Here is a 13,062-nt window from a genome sequence, read left to right on the forward strand (position 1 = left end):
AAGGATGAGCAGTGCAGGGTGACAGCCTGAGGGAAAGACAAGCGTTTGCAGTCTCTCCATGAGAGCCTGAACCTGAGCACCTGGCAAGTAACAAAACTGAGTCACCAAGTCAGGTTGGCAGATGGTGCCTCTGTCCTGCACAGGTGTCTCCAGTCATTGCTTCACTCCTCCTCTTGGTGCAGGTCCTTGGCTCATGCTCAGCTGGCTCTGGTGATAGATCTTGTTTTTCCTTGCTTGTTACCAGGGAACTGCTGATTTGCACTTGGGGATTAGTTACAGACCTGGGACTTACCAGGAGGACTAGAGAAAGGCAAAATAAAGACTCTGACATGTTATTAATGGGATAACACTAATGGTTACTTCTGCATGTCTGCTACTGTTCTTTAATGCAATTTACGGTGTCACCAGATTTATACCAAATATGCCAATAAATACTTTGTTTGGGTCATTTGAACTCCTGCACTGGCAAATCTGGAGTCCCATTGCTCAGCTCAATCTGAGCTCAGCTGATGATGACAAAGATGGAAACCTTGTTGTAGGCAGGCCTAGGTGAATTTAATGCTTGAGTCCTTCACTGAGAATGGAGGGGTCTTTCTGGAAAGGGAAGAGGCCATGAAAACTGAGATTTAAGCACATTGACAATAAATACCTACAGTGGGAAACTTTGATATACAGGCCAAAAGTAACCTGTCTTGTCTTGTGGGAAACTACCATGAGGTAGTTTTGCCTAAGCACTGTGTGCAGCCTGGATGATTTATCTCATTCTAAAATAATTTATTTTATTTTTGATAACCACTGAAGAGCTTTTGGAGCACTGAGTCATGACTATTCTGGAAGGAAGAGCTGCCAGCACTATGAAAGATAAGTACAGAAATAAACAATCCAATGCAAAATCATACTGTTCAAGGTTGGACTTTTATTTAAGGCAAAATATAATCACAGCTTTAATATTCATAATATGGATATACACAGTTTGTTCTGCCACTATGAAGCTTAATATTATCACTGCTTTTAAAAAGCTATAAAATCTAGTTTCTATCATAATCTACAATACAAAACTAATACAATAAACACATTCTGAAAGATCACAGTGTTTAAAATATTGGAAAAGCAGGGTTCCTGCTTTCAAACAATAAGGTGCATCTCTAAAGAATCAAATCAACCTTGATTCTACAGGCCTGTACCACATCATGGCTGTGAATGGCTGTAATACTGAGAAACCAATCTAGGGTGTGGCATGTACTCAAGGAATGAACATCACACATTGGAATATATTGAATAATCAAGTGTCACCAACACAAACTAGACATGAAATAATGCCATTTAAGTTCCCTGTACTTTTTATTTGTATTGGCATTCACGTATATTGCAGAGATATTGAGATAAAATGTGTATAAATTGCTATCAAATAGGGCCCTGCATATGCAAACATCTGTGCTTTCCTCATACAATACAAACAAGCCTTATTAATTCCATGGGACTCATGTGTAAAGGAAAGTTTGTAGGCCTGGGGTCTGTCTGGAATGACATAGTTTTACCCCTGTTTCACACGTGTGGAAGGAGCTACCTTGCATGCCTGGAATCAAGTGGAGGTTCAACACTGACATCAGCAGGTGGCCTATCAGGCCCTTTAAAAGAGTGCAAGAGGCAAATTCAGTGGCAAAATCAGACCATTGTTAAAGGAAATCTTTCTTCTCTCATGTGTGGTCATGAATTTCAGGTCAGACAGCCTTTCTCTTCTATTTGAAGTAAAAATGTATGTTTGACTAGGATCTCTTTACTATTCCGCATGGGATACAACTGACTTAAGGACTTCTACATAGTCATACAATGCTGTTACTGAATATCAGTACACTATACAATCTCTTTCATTCAAATATTATACCACTGAGCAAAATGAGTTTTTAACTAATTTTCTGCCGTTCTAGTTGGTATTGCTGTATTTCACCTAAAAGCCTCCATCTTCTCTTTGAGTCATGCAATGAACAGTTGAGGGACTCCCTTCTAAGCATTAAAAATAAATATGGCCTTATGTATTTTCAAGCAGATAGCTGTTTATAAATGAATTTTTTTTGAGAGCATGATGTAGAATTTTAAATATACGGGGGATAGCATCAACGGCAACAGTACAAATTAGTCAGATTTAATAATTCAAAGGCAGATTGAAAAGTTGCTGCTTGTTGGCTTCTTGAATGTATTTTTTTAAACTGCCTCATCATGGATAGTGTACATCACTTCTGTTCCATTAAAAGACAGGAGTAGGCAGTAGGTTCAGCTACAGACAACTCCTTCACAGGCAAATGTTTTTCAACATATGATGACTTTGCTGTAATGGCAATGAAGTGCTGTTCAAGGCAGCTGAAACCTGCACAGTGCTTGCTGTACCACTACCTGTGCAATGAAACACTGTGCTGTTCTCTTGGAAAATGCCCATTCACACTAAATTGCTGTATTGTTTTGTGGGCCCTGAGCATTTTTGGCCTATGGCTTTGAAATATGTTGTTCCCCTCGTGGTGGGAGTTTTGGTCATTATCTTATTTCTTTCCAATTTAGCTTTCTGCTGCCACTACTTAGTCTAAGACATTTATATAAACTGAAATGTCTTCTCAGAGCAGTTCAGGCTGTGTCGCCAGCCAGCAATTGCTATCAATGTATTTCTTCAGAGCAAGATTACTCTTTGAAAATCTATAGGGCAATTTTATTCCTGATATATTAATCTCCCTACAGATTAGAATATGCACTCATGCCAGTGAATATTCAAGGTATGTAGGAGATTACTGCACCTGAGATTTACATGGCAGACCTCAGAGATCCAAAGAACAAGGATATAATCTCAAAATGCATGCATACACAAAAATAGGTCACTGTTGGCATAAAACATGCAATATGTTGGCAGATGCTGTAACTGTATATGCAGAAAACTATGTGAGTAGAAAAATCTGATTGCTTATCAAAGTTTCCATTTGCACATATTGCCCCTGTACATTTCTGAATACATCAGATACTGTGGGTTTTTTCCCACAGTATTAAAAAAACCAATCAGTAGTCTTGTCATGTTCTTCCTATGTCCATATATAATCAGTATTAGAACATCAAAGCATTACTTAATTTGACAGAGTAGCAATAAAGGTGATCCCTTTACTTGCATTCACTTATGTATTTTTCCCAGAACTGTTTAAAAGTATATTTTGGAATGTTCAGCTATTTCACTTGGTTTCGATTATCCTGACAGAACTGAAATACTGGAGAAGTGACCATGCTCCCTAGAAAGTCTCTGTTTTATTTTATGATGTAAAACACCAGTGACAGTTGTTATAAGGATAATGATCTTTCCTTAGCAGGTGGGAAATGGCACAGCCAGTGAGAAGAGACAATCTGGGAGCATAAAATAATGTAATGCAAGTTAGTAGAACACCCTGCTTAAGCAAAACCAATGCATCTTATTTTCCAGACCAAAAGACCTGGGCTGCTTCTTCAGCTTCCTCAAGTTATTCATAGGTTGGGAAACAAAGGCAGGAAAACTGAAGGCAACTGTGATGCAAATAAAGCAGATACTGAAAGCAGTGGCACAAAATAAACACATTATGATGATGAGAATTGTGAGTAGAAGGTAAAAATAAAGATGTACTTGTTGATAAAACTTATTGCATCTGTTTCTACGAATCTTAAAATCAATAAATCTAGACACTACAGATCTAGCTTCCCTCAAAATTATTCCCTGGCAGTAATCTATGGATGGCAGGCTAAAAGTGATGAACAGTATATAGCTCCTTAAAGTGATGTGTAATCTACAGCTTTACTCACAAATAGCACCTCACAAACACAGGTACATCACAAATAAGCACCAATACCCACATAATGCACCCTCTTTGCTTAAACAGCATAATCAGAAATACTATTATATCACTTAAATTCCTATTGCCTACACTTTATAAACTAAACACAACCAAGAAACTAATGTGCAAACATGACATAGTTATTGTTTTACTCTTTGAAAGAGGCTTCTTGAGTTTCTGGTAACACAGTTTTTCTCACAGCACCATGGCAGAATCTGTACAGGAATACATTTTTCAGTCCATAAGGGCCCAGTTGGGAAGCAGGAGGAGACAGCATCCCACAGAAAATGTCTAACAAAGGTTGCATGATTGATTTCTCAAAGCAGGAAGAAGGGTACACAGAGGACCTTACTTCTTATTACACTGAAAAGTGCTGACAGCTCTACTCAGGTTGCTTTCCTATCAATGTCTTAAAAGCAACAAATAAAGGTTGCAACAGCATGTTTGTAACAGCATATATAGTACAGAGACAAAATCAGATAGAAAATAAGGAGGGGAAAGATGACAAAACCCCTGCTCATTTAATGAACAACATTTTCCAGAGTCCTGGGGTGTATTTGCACTGTGTTCAGAATCAGTGACTGCAGTACATCCAGCAGCCACCTTAACCCAGCCAGGTCAGGTAAGAAAAGCCACAAACCTGTAAGCGTGAGCTCAAAGTGCCATGTCTGATGAAAGAAAGGAACAATTATGTTCCAAGACTTTTACCAGATGTATCCCATGAGACTGGATGTTTGTGTGCTGCCCTTGCTGGAGTCAGTGCTGAACTTGCATAAGCTGCAGAGATGTTTGGGACCTAGATTTCAAAAATTGGGTGGTAGCGTGGGTTTTCTCATTGTTGAATAGACTAACTCTTACTCAAATAACTGCCTTCTTTCTCTCAGGGAGCCAAAACACGTGGCTTCTTATATAGAGAATGGTTGTGGAGACAGGAGATCTGTTTTGTGTGTGCTGTTGATCACAACACAGAGAAGATCAGTCTCCTCTGAATGTGAATTGGAAGAAATTCTACAAAGACCCACAGGAAAAACCACTAGAAAACTGACACTGAGCTCTTGATGTTTATTTCCTGCCACTTATGAAGAATCACATTTAAAGTTAAATGCAAACTTGGCCATTGGAATTTAAGTATAATAAAACAGAAGTATTTTATCTACTGCTATTATGGTAAGTTTTAATATGTATGTGGTATATATTATACTATCAGCACTCATAACTTGGTCTAAATCTAAGTTACTGATTTATAATGCTTTAGATTTATTAAGGTTTTGGCAACGGTTTTCATTTTCAAGCAACTCCTGAGAAATAACTAAGTGGAAACAATTAAATGTTGTGGCCCACTGATAATTAAAGAGTAGGCACTGGGGACAAAATCAAAAGGTCATGATTACTATTCTGATATGGGCAGATTCTGCTAAGGCTTAAGTTTGGAGTTGTTTGGGGTTTCTTTTAGGATGTAGTTATCAGAACAAAAGACAGCTTTTGTTTATGTTTGCATCTCTAAATATAAGGGCAGTAAAGGCCATAAATGAAGGATTGTAAAAGTGTGAGTCTGCATCACAGCAGAACCTTTTTGTCTTCCAGTAAGACAGAATACAACTACAGGAGCTATTTAAATGCAGTGGAATAAATGTTATTACTTACATGTTTGAGCCGAGTGACATCACCCTACAATAAAAACTGAGACTGAAAAGTGATTGACCACAGGGAAGAAGCAAATAGGCCAAGTTTTACCTTCCTTAAATTTTTGTTTAAGAAGGTTCCAGTTATGAAATATATAAGCCAAATGCATTACAGGAAACAACTAGATCAAAAATCCTAATGGCTTTGGAATCTTCACAACTGACAATTGACTTTGCTCTGATTTAACAGGAGTATTTCAACAGGGCTGGGCAGAGCACACTCACACATTGACTTTTTGATTCAGCTTCATGTGTACAGCCTCTCTATGGAATTCATCCTTCTGTGTGCACACATCTCACTGCTCAGAGTAACCAAGTGACACTAGTGGCTTTCTTAAAAGACCATCTAACCTTTTAACTTACGTCTTTTAATAAACACGTAACAAGTGCATATTGAATTTTAACATTTCCATTCTCTAAAAGATACCTAAATTCTTGACTAACTGATACAGAACTGCATTGCTATATTCACCAATGAAATATGGTTATTTCTATGATTAAGTAATTAATTAGAGCTGCCCAGCGCAAGACAAAGTAACAGAAATCCTTATCTGCAGCTCATAATAATGCAAGCCATCTCATTAAAGTAACAGTGGCAAGAGCAGGAATGGGATTATTATATCAAAATGTGGAAGGATTGCAAGACCCGGCTCCAACTTATAGCCTGATCAAAGCCCACTGAAATGAAATGGGAACTTTAATCCATTAGGCATTAAAAATAAATTGTAATCTCCTCCAGCTGAGAATGCAGGAAGAGGGACCGCATTGTTTGGCAGTGCATGTACAGCAGCTTTTTCTCTCTAACTTCAGTTTTTGACATATTGGTCTTCCTGATTTGTCTTTGCAGGTATTACATTATTCCCATATAAATAAAAATAAATAAATAAATAGTAGATATATTTTAAATACAGATATTAATTTTCTATTTTTTAGTACAAATCTATGTTAGTGTTTTCTTTAGCTCTCAAGTACCATTTCATATCTATAATACAAAGAAAACAGTGTATGATTGCAACTTTAAGTGCTAGTGCAACTAGTATTGAACTACCGATTTATTTATATCTAAATTATTTTCTAGCTAAAAATCATTTGGGCATATACATTATTTTGTTAACTAGGCAAAGAAGCAATTTTGAGTTTTGTTATCAGGTTTTTTCTGAAGATCAGTATGTTATCCCAGGTTTGTATTCATTTTGCAGGGTTTGTAGCGAAGAATGCATCAAGGAAAATGGGTTTTCCATCATCTGAAGTACTTAGGTACTGTTCAGAAACACTGCTACAAGTAATTATTTTTTAAAGGAAGCTTTTGTATCAGTGAACGATACTTATCTAGCAATGCTGTACCATGAAGAAGGAGTCTGCCTGCTGTATCTTTGCTACAGAATTTTCAATCCAAGTCTTCTCCATGACTCCACCCCTCTTCCCTGTGACTGGGAAAATACTGACAAGAAGTGACACAGTTACAGTAGATCAGAAAGGAGACCAGCTCCTTGCCACATGAGCTCTAAAAGGAGAAGTCCAAATCAGTGCTCATTTACACACAAGACCCCACTTGCTGAAATGAACTGTGAAACTGCAGCCTGAACACACAGCTATCTACAGAACTGCCATTAGATGCATTATATGAAGACCAAAGAGCTCCAAGATACAGGTATTCCTAACATGTTACCAAAACTAGCAGATGTGATTTAGGTAAAAAAAAAAATCCCAGATTTTGCCTTTGTGGAGTGCAGCTGACATGTCTGAAACACCCTCTCCAATAAGTGCATTGCTCCATGAATGGTTTTTGGAGGACTCTTTAAAATCTACTGGATGTATCACTGTTTCTCCTTTGCATGTCCCTGTAATTCTAGCTTGCCTTTTTTCACCAAATTAAAAGTTTAATAATGCCCCTTTCTCTCTCACTTGAATAATTAGATAAGTATCTACAACATCATATTCAGTCAGTTCCCCCTTTCTTTTTTTCCCCACTGACCCATTTATTTTGACCACACACATTCCCCCACCCCCACCCAAGCCCCAGTGTAATTTCTTTTTGATCTGACTCCCAGCTACATTAAGGCTAGCATCAGCAGTACCCCTGGCTCGTTTTGTAAATAGCCTGTCTTGACAAATGAGTGAAACTGCAGGTGCCCTCTCCCATCACCACCGGGATGTGGCCCTGGAGAACGTCAGTCTTTAGACAAAGACACTGAAGAGAGGAAATTCAGCTTGGTTGGGCTGCAGCAAGTCAGTCAGGAAACACACAGTTCCTGAAAAACCTTCATACAGACTATATATGCTTTCTAGTGCCCGGGAGCCAGACTTAAATTCTTCTGTAAATAAGAAGTCTGCAAACCTAAGAGAAAAAAGAAAAAGAGTTTGTTATTATTTGACCTCCCTTTCTGTCTACTTGCTGTTTGGAAGCATCATTTTAATAACATTTAGAAATTAAAAATAGAATTATCATTATTTACCTTATCTGCAAATTTTACACAATTTTTACAAAATTCCGTAAGAAAGTGAGTTTCATTACATCTAGAAGAGACAAACCTTTGCAATCTGTATGTGCATTATTCTTAAGAGCTATACAATTTTTCTGATTTCTGGAAGACATCATTAAACAAATACTTTTTGATAACTTTTATGTTGCAAGCCATGTTTCACATTGATTCAACAAATTCTGTAATGCTGAAATAGCTAAACAAATTTAAAACGTAGGCAAATGGCTGAAAATCAGTCATCCTAATTACTATACCTTTTTATTCTAGGCTGTAAGGAAAACAGTAACAAATATTGAATCCTATGTTTTTAAACAGTTACAGTAAACTACACATACATAATAAAAGACAATTGCAGCACTGTGACAGAATTTTCACTGGACCATATGTGCTTGCACCCAGATAAAATCCAATTACCCCACTAGCTAAGATAAAGGTGGGAATGATAAATTTAAAAAAATATAAAATAACTGCACACCACATCCTGTACTTACCTTCCCCTTCTAGTAATATGGAATAAATGCTCTGAAAAAATCATAACAAATAATTTTTACTAGAACTGGGTACACAACTTGTCTGAGTTCTGACATCATATCAGGATGAGACCTGGATGCACATCATTCCTCCACATCCAGTTCCCTCTGAAGGAACACAGGTTCTCAGGCAGGGAGGGAGCCTGGGAGAACCCAGTGTTCTGGAACCAGACTGCAGAGCTTTCACAGACTGCATCCACCCCAGAACTCATGGCTAGAATTGGCCCTGAAGCTTAAACACTCAGGTTACACACCAGGGTGGTGATCACACATTCTACTTTACAAATGTTCCTGAAACTTTCCAGTATTACCCTAAACCCAGAAGACAGGAATGCTAACCTTTGTGCCCTGTAGATGTATTTTGAGTTCCCAGTGAGCCTGTACAGCAGCAGGAACACATAAGCACTACCAGCCACCCCGTGGCATATTCCAGGGCCCTTCTTCAGAAGGCCTTTCTGCCAAGTGAGCTCTCCACAGCGGATACAAGTGTCCAGGTATTGAGGCTTCTTGGAAACCAGGTAAGCTTTGGCAAACAGATATGCAATGCCTAGGAAAAGAGCAGTGAGATTGTCTTTTGTAATAAGCACACCAAGGGTTTCACAGAACATATAAGAAAATAAAGATTAATACACTAAAAAACTGCAGCCTCATGCTCTACATGTGTCAATGTTGCCTCTAAATGCTCCATGTGGAGGGGGGAGGATCTGCTGTGCTAAAAGCACACAGTAAGATGTACTTATCCACCCCCTGTGACAACACCACTTTCAATCTCTTCAATGCATTATTGAATTTCAGGGTTTACTCTAACATTCCCAGACTTTCATCATTTTAAAACAGCAGTCACATTTTTGCCTTTAAAACAGTACAGTCTTAGCACTGTCTTCCATTGGTTTCAAATCCCCATTCACCTCACGTGCTTATAGTGACAGAAACACAAGGATGGGCAAGACAATTTGTAATCCTGGCAACAGATACAATTTTTTACTAAATGAGAAAAAACTCCATTTTTTCCCCAATGAAGTCCATACTGCTTTATTCTACTTATATACAGCTAAGCATACTAACTTCTGTTAAACAAAAAGCTTTTTGGTTTCTTTTTAGAGGGGATTTGAATAAATTAATCATAATCTTCACCAGAACACTGCACAGCTCAATTCATGGTAAATTTAGGAGAATGCACATGGCACATAACCAACTCAAATGCCTAAGGAAATGTTTAGCTCACTTGTGGTCTGAATTTAACAAACACTTAAGTAGCTGAAGTGTTCTTGTAAGCTACATCTGTGTTATTACCCAAGAACAGTGATGGGATACAGGTTTCTCTGGGGAAAAACAATACTAATGAATGTACACATCTCTAAGCGTAACTTCTTTATGTCCTTTGGGATTTTGTCCCTTTGGTCAAATTTAACCTGAGACTATCTTCTACATGGAACCACCCAGTGTGGAAAAGCAATGTGATCAGCATCTGGCAATTCAGAGCATCAATGGGAAGAGAACCTGGAGCTCCATGACACCAGTGCACCAGCTCGTTCTCCCGCTCGATTGTCTCCCCCAGCTCAGGAGGCCAATTGCTGTTCTGTTCCTGGTCCATCAGGAAATCCACACTCTGCCACACGAGCTCCTGATCTGCTGGCTGCAGGTACTCATAATAGGAGAGCAACATCTGCAGGATTGATGAAAGCCCATGTGCTGCCCCTGTAAAGAATGGAAACAATTGAATTAGAGAGTGGGCTTAGGTCCTGTCTCCACCTCATTGCAACTTTCCCTTCAAACAGATTTCCTTGTCAAGTCCATGGCTCTTTCATCTTCTTTATGCATATTAGAACAGTGCTTAGAATAAAAAATTTCTAGGTGCATAACACTGCATTTTACTACTTCAGTCATTTCTAGCTCCTCTAGCTTTGCAAAAATATGTATGAATTCTTTCTGCACTCACCCAGATATGACTGACACTCACTGTGTGAAGTTAAACTGAACCTGAACTGAATTCTGTTCCAAGGTGTTACTCTTCTTGATTCACTGCTGAATCTGGGCCATCATTTTGAAGTCTTTTTGAATGCAAATTGAAACTGGGCCATAAATGGGTATTTCCCAGTTACTGACTGACAGTATCAGTGAGCTAAAACCTAAATTTCAGTGCAAGAACTGTCTGTACCCGCCAGGGTCTGTGAACACAGCACTCAATGACTGCTCTCTCTGCTCCCCTGCCAAGGAACTGCAAACAGATCTCACACTTTCTGCACTGATACTGTGCCTTGAGAAGCCCATGAGGGCCCTGCTCAGTGGCCTTTCACCGCTGCTTCAGATAAGCTCCAACCAAGCTGCCTGTGAGGGGAGCAGCTGAACATGAGTCTCACTGACACGACCAAAACAGCTCTGCCAGGCCCTGCATGGCAACAGCAGCTTACAGAGAACATCTCTGACAATTCCCTGAGTAACCTGCTCCTCACAGGCATGGACACCTCTCACTGCCTCTGCCTGGCAAGGCCGATTTAGCAGGGCAGAAAGGAGAAGAGGGAATGAAGCTGCTGCCCTGCTGCAGCACAGGCACCTCTTGCATTCCCCAGTGCTCCCAGGGCAGCACCAGCCCTTCCCTGCAGCTCCCCAGTCCCACTCCACAGTTTGAGGAGGGTGGATGGCCCCAGCTGGTTCAGGAGAAATCCCACACTGTAGATTTTATGTACTTTATTTCTGAAGTGCCTACTATCTCAGCATCTCCCCACAGCACCATTCTCAGAGGTTTTGGTGTGTTTTACTCACCAAGATACTCTGTTCCATAGTAGGAATACATGAGCGGGACTGGTTTCCTTTTCTTCACTGCATACTGTTTTCCTGATTCTAGTATGGCCAGGCAAATCGATTTAATTTGTGCTGAGGTCAGCACCTAAACAGAAACATCAAACAAACATCAAGTCTATTACAATAACTCCATTTTTTAAGACATCTTTCAGGACTCTGCTTTTTTGCCAGTGCACAAGATGAAGTACTGCCTTTAATCTCACAAACATGCTGTAATGTACATCATTATTAAGAGTTCCTTACATAACACGCTTGATTTACATAATGTTTCTCAAAACCAGAGTTTCATCCTGTCTCAGGAAGTGAATGTCAAATTTTTAGCTGCACAGATGAGGTGCAAAGAGGCCCTCTAAGAGTCTTTCCTTCCCAGAGATCTTCAGTCTGATGGAAGCTGACAACAAGCAGCAGGCAAGCTGCAGAACAGCAGCCTCCAGACTGGGGGAAGAAGCATTAGGAGAAGACAAAGGAAAAGATTAGAGAAGTAAATGTTACAGACTTTATTGGGACACACTGACCTAAACAGATTTTTCTACAGACAAGATTAAAACAAGAGGAAACAAGGAAGAGGGTACTAAATTTTACTGAAAATCACTACTATGTATGAGGGTTCAGAAACCTCTTAGTACAAGAACCAGCCTTTCTTAACACAAGAAAATGCTAAGGAAAATGAAGTGCAAGCCAGGCTTCTATGAAGATAGGCTAGCTATGCTTGTGGGACTTCAGCATCACAAACAAGTCAATGTTACCTTTAATGCAGTCCCAAAAAATAACTAATGCCTTGCTCTTAGAGGTGTCAGAAGATCAACGAATTTCACCAGACATTAACTTTTCCAAGCTAATGACCTAAAGCACTCAGTGAGGAATCAGTTTTACAGCTTTTAACTACAACTCTAATTATATGCAATTCACTGCAATCATCAGCAATCTGCTGTGTCAACCACACCTGGACATTACTGACCAATACTTAGGCCAATTAAATAATTTAACTGAAGTAGTGTTTTGGCTTTAGGGGAAAGCCCATATGGCAGCAGTACTTTGAAGAAATATATTTCAACTTGTGAAAAGAGGCAGAAAAAAAAAAGGCAAAATGAGACAGAAAATAAAAAGGAAAAGGCTGTACAAATAGTCTTGACAAGATAAATGGCAATCCTGAAATTAACTGGAATATCAGAATAATGTCTTCAAAATGTTTCTGAACACATTTGGGTTTGCTATAATTTGTATTACCATAGGATTTACACTTAGTTCTTCAAGTTTAAAAAATAGTGATAGCTTTAATATGGAGACAGCATCTGTTATAGTGTCTCATTTGGACTGTAAAAGATGCTACAGATAATTAATGTCACTTGAAACTGGACTGAAAACTAATGGCTGAAAAATCTGGTTTGTGTGCCTCACCTTGCTCCCTGATAACAAGGGATTTTATTACAGGTGCTCCAAATGACTCTGATATTTGTACAACCTGGAGAACAACCTATTTCTGATCTTGATTAGTGTTCTTTAATGTTACAGCAGTAGAATTAAATAAGCCATTAACATCTGGAGACTTCACTCACTTCCAGTCATTTTAAAATTAATTGTTTTAGCTTCACAGAATTTAAAGAAATTGCTTGAACCTTAAGCAAATGAGGAGAGCAAAGACATGGTAAGAAACACTGAATTCTCTCCAGAGCTCTCATTTTACTGTCTTGAAATTTGGGAGCTACTCCTCTCAATTCCATACTGTGTA

At 38.9% G+C, this 13,062-nt stretch overlaps 1 protein-coding gene across 1 annotated transcript in view; it reads right to left on the reverse strand.

The window, feature by feature from the left end:
- Positions 1 to 896: 896 nt before the first annotated feature.
- The window catches only part of LANCL3 (LanC like family member 3), a 38,323-nt gene continuing 26,157 nt past the window's right edge, over positions 897 to 13,062 (reverse strand). Inside the window, exons 2-5 of the mRNA XM_085049294.1 lie at positions 11,295 to 11,418; positions 10,032 to 10,229; positions 8,871 to 9,078; positions 897 to 7,856 (exon numbers count right to left, since the gene is read on the reverse strand). Of these exons, the coding sequence (XP_084905420.1) occupies positions 7,697 to 7,856; positions 8,871 to 9,078; positions 10,032 to 10,229; positions 11,295 to 11,418 (690 nt within the window). The 3' untranslated portion in view covers positions 897 to 7,696. The remainder of the gene's footprint in view (positions 7,857 to 8,870; positions 9,079 to 10,031; positions 10,230 to 11,294; positions 11,419 to 13,062) is intronic.

The sequence above is a fragment of the Lichenostomus cassidix genome, chromosome 1 (genome assembly GCF_008360975.1).
Source record: "Lichenostomus cassidix isolate B80296 chromosome 1, HeHo_3.0, whole genome shotgun sequence".
NCBI classification, from domain to species: domain Eukaryota; kingdom Metazoa; phylum Chordata; class Aves; order Passeriformes; family Meliphagidae; genus Lichenostomus; species Lichenostomus cassidix.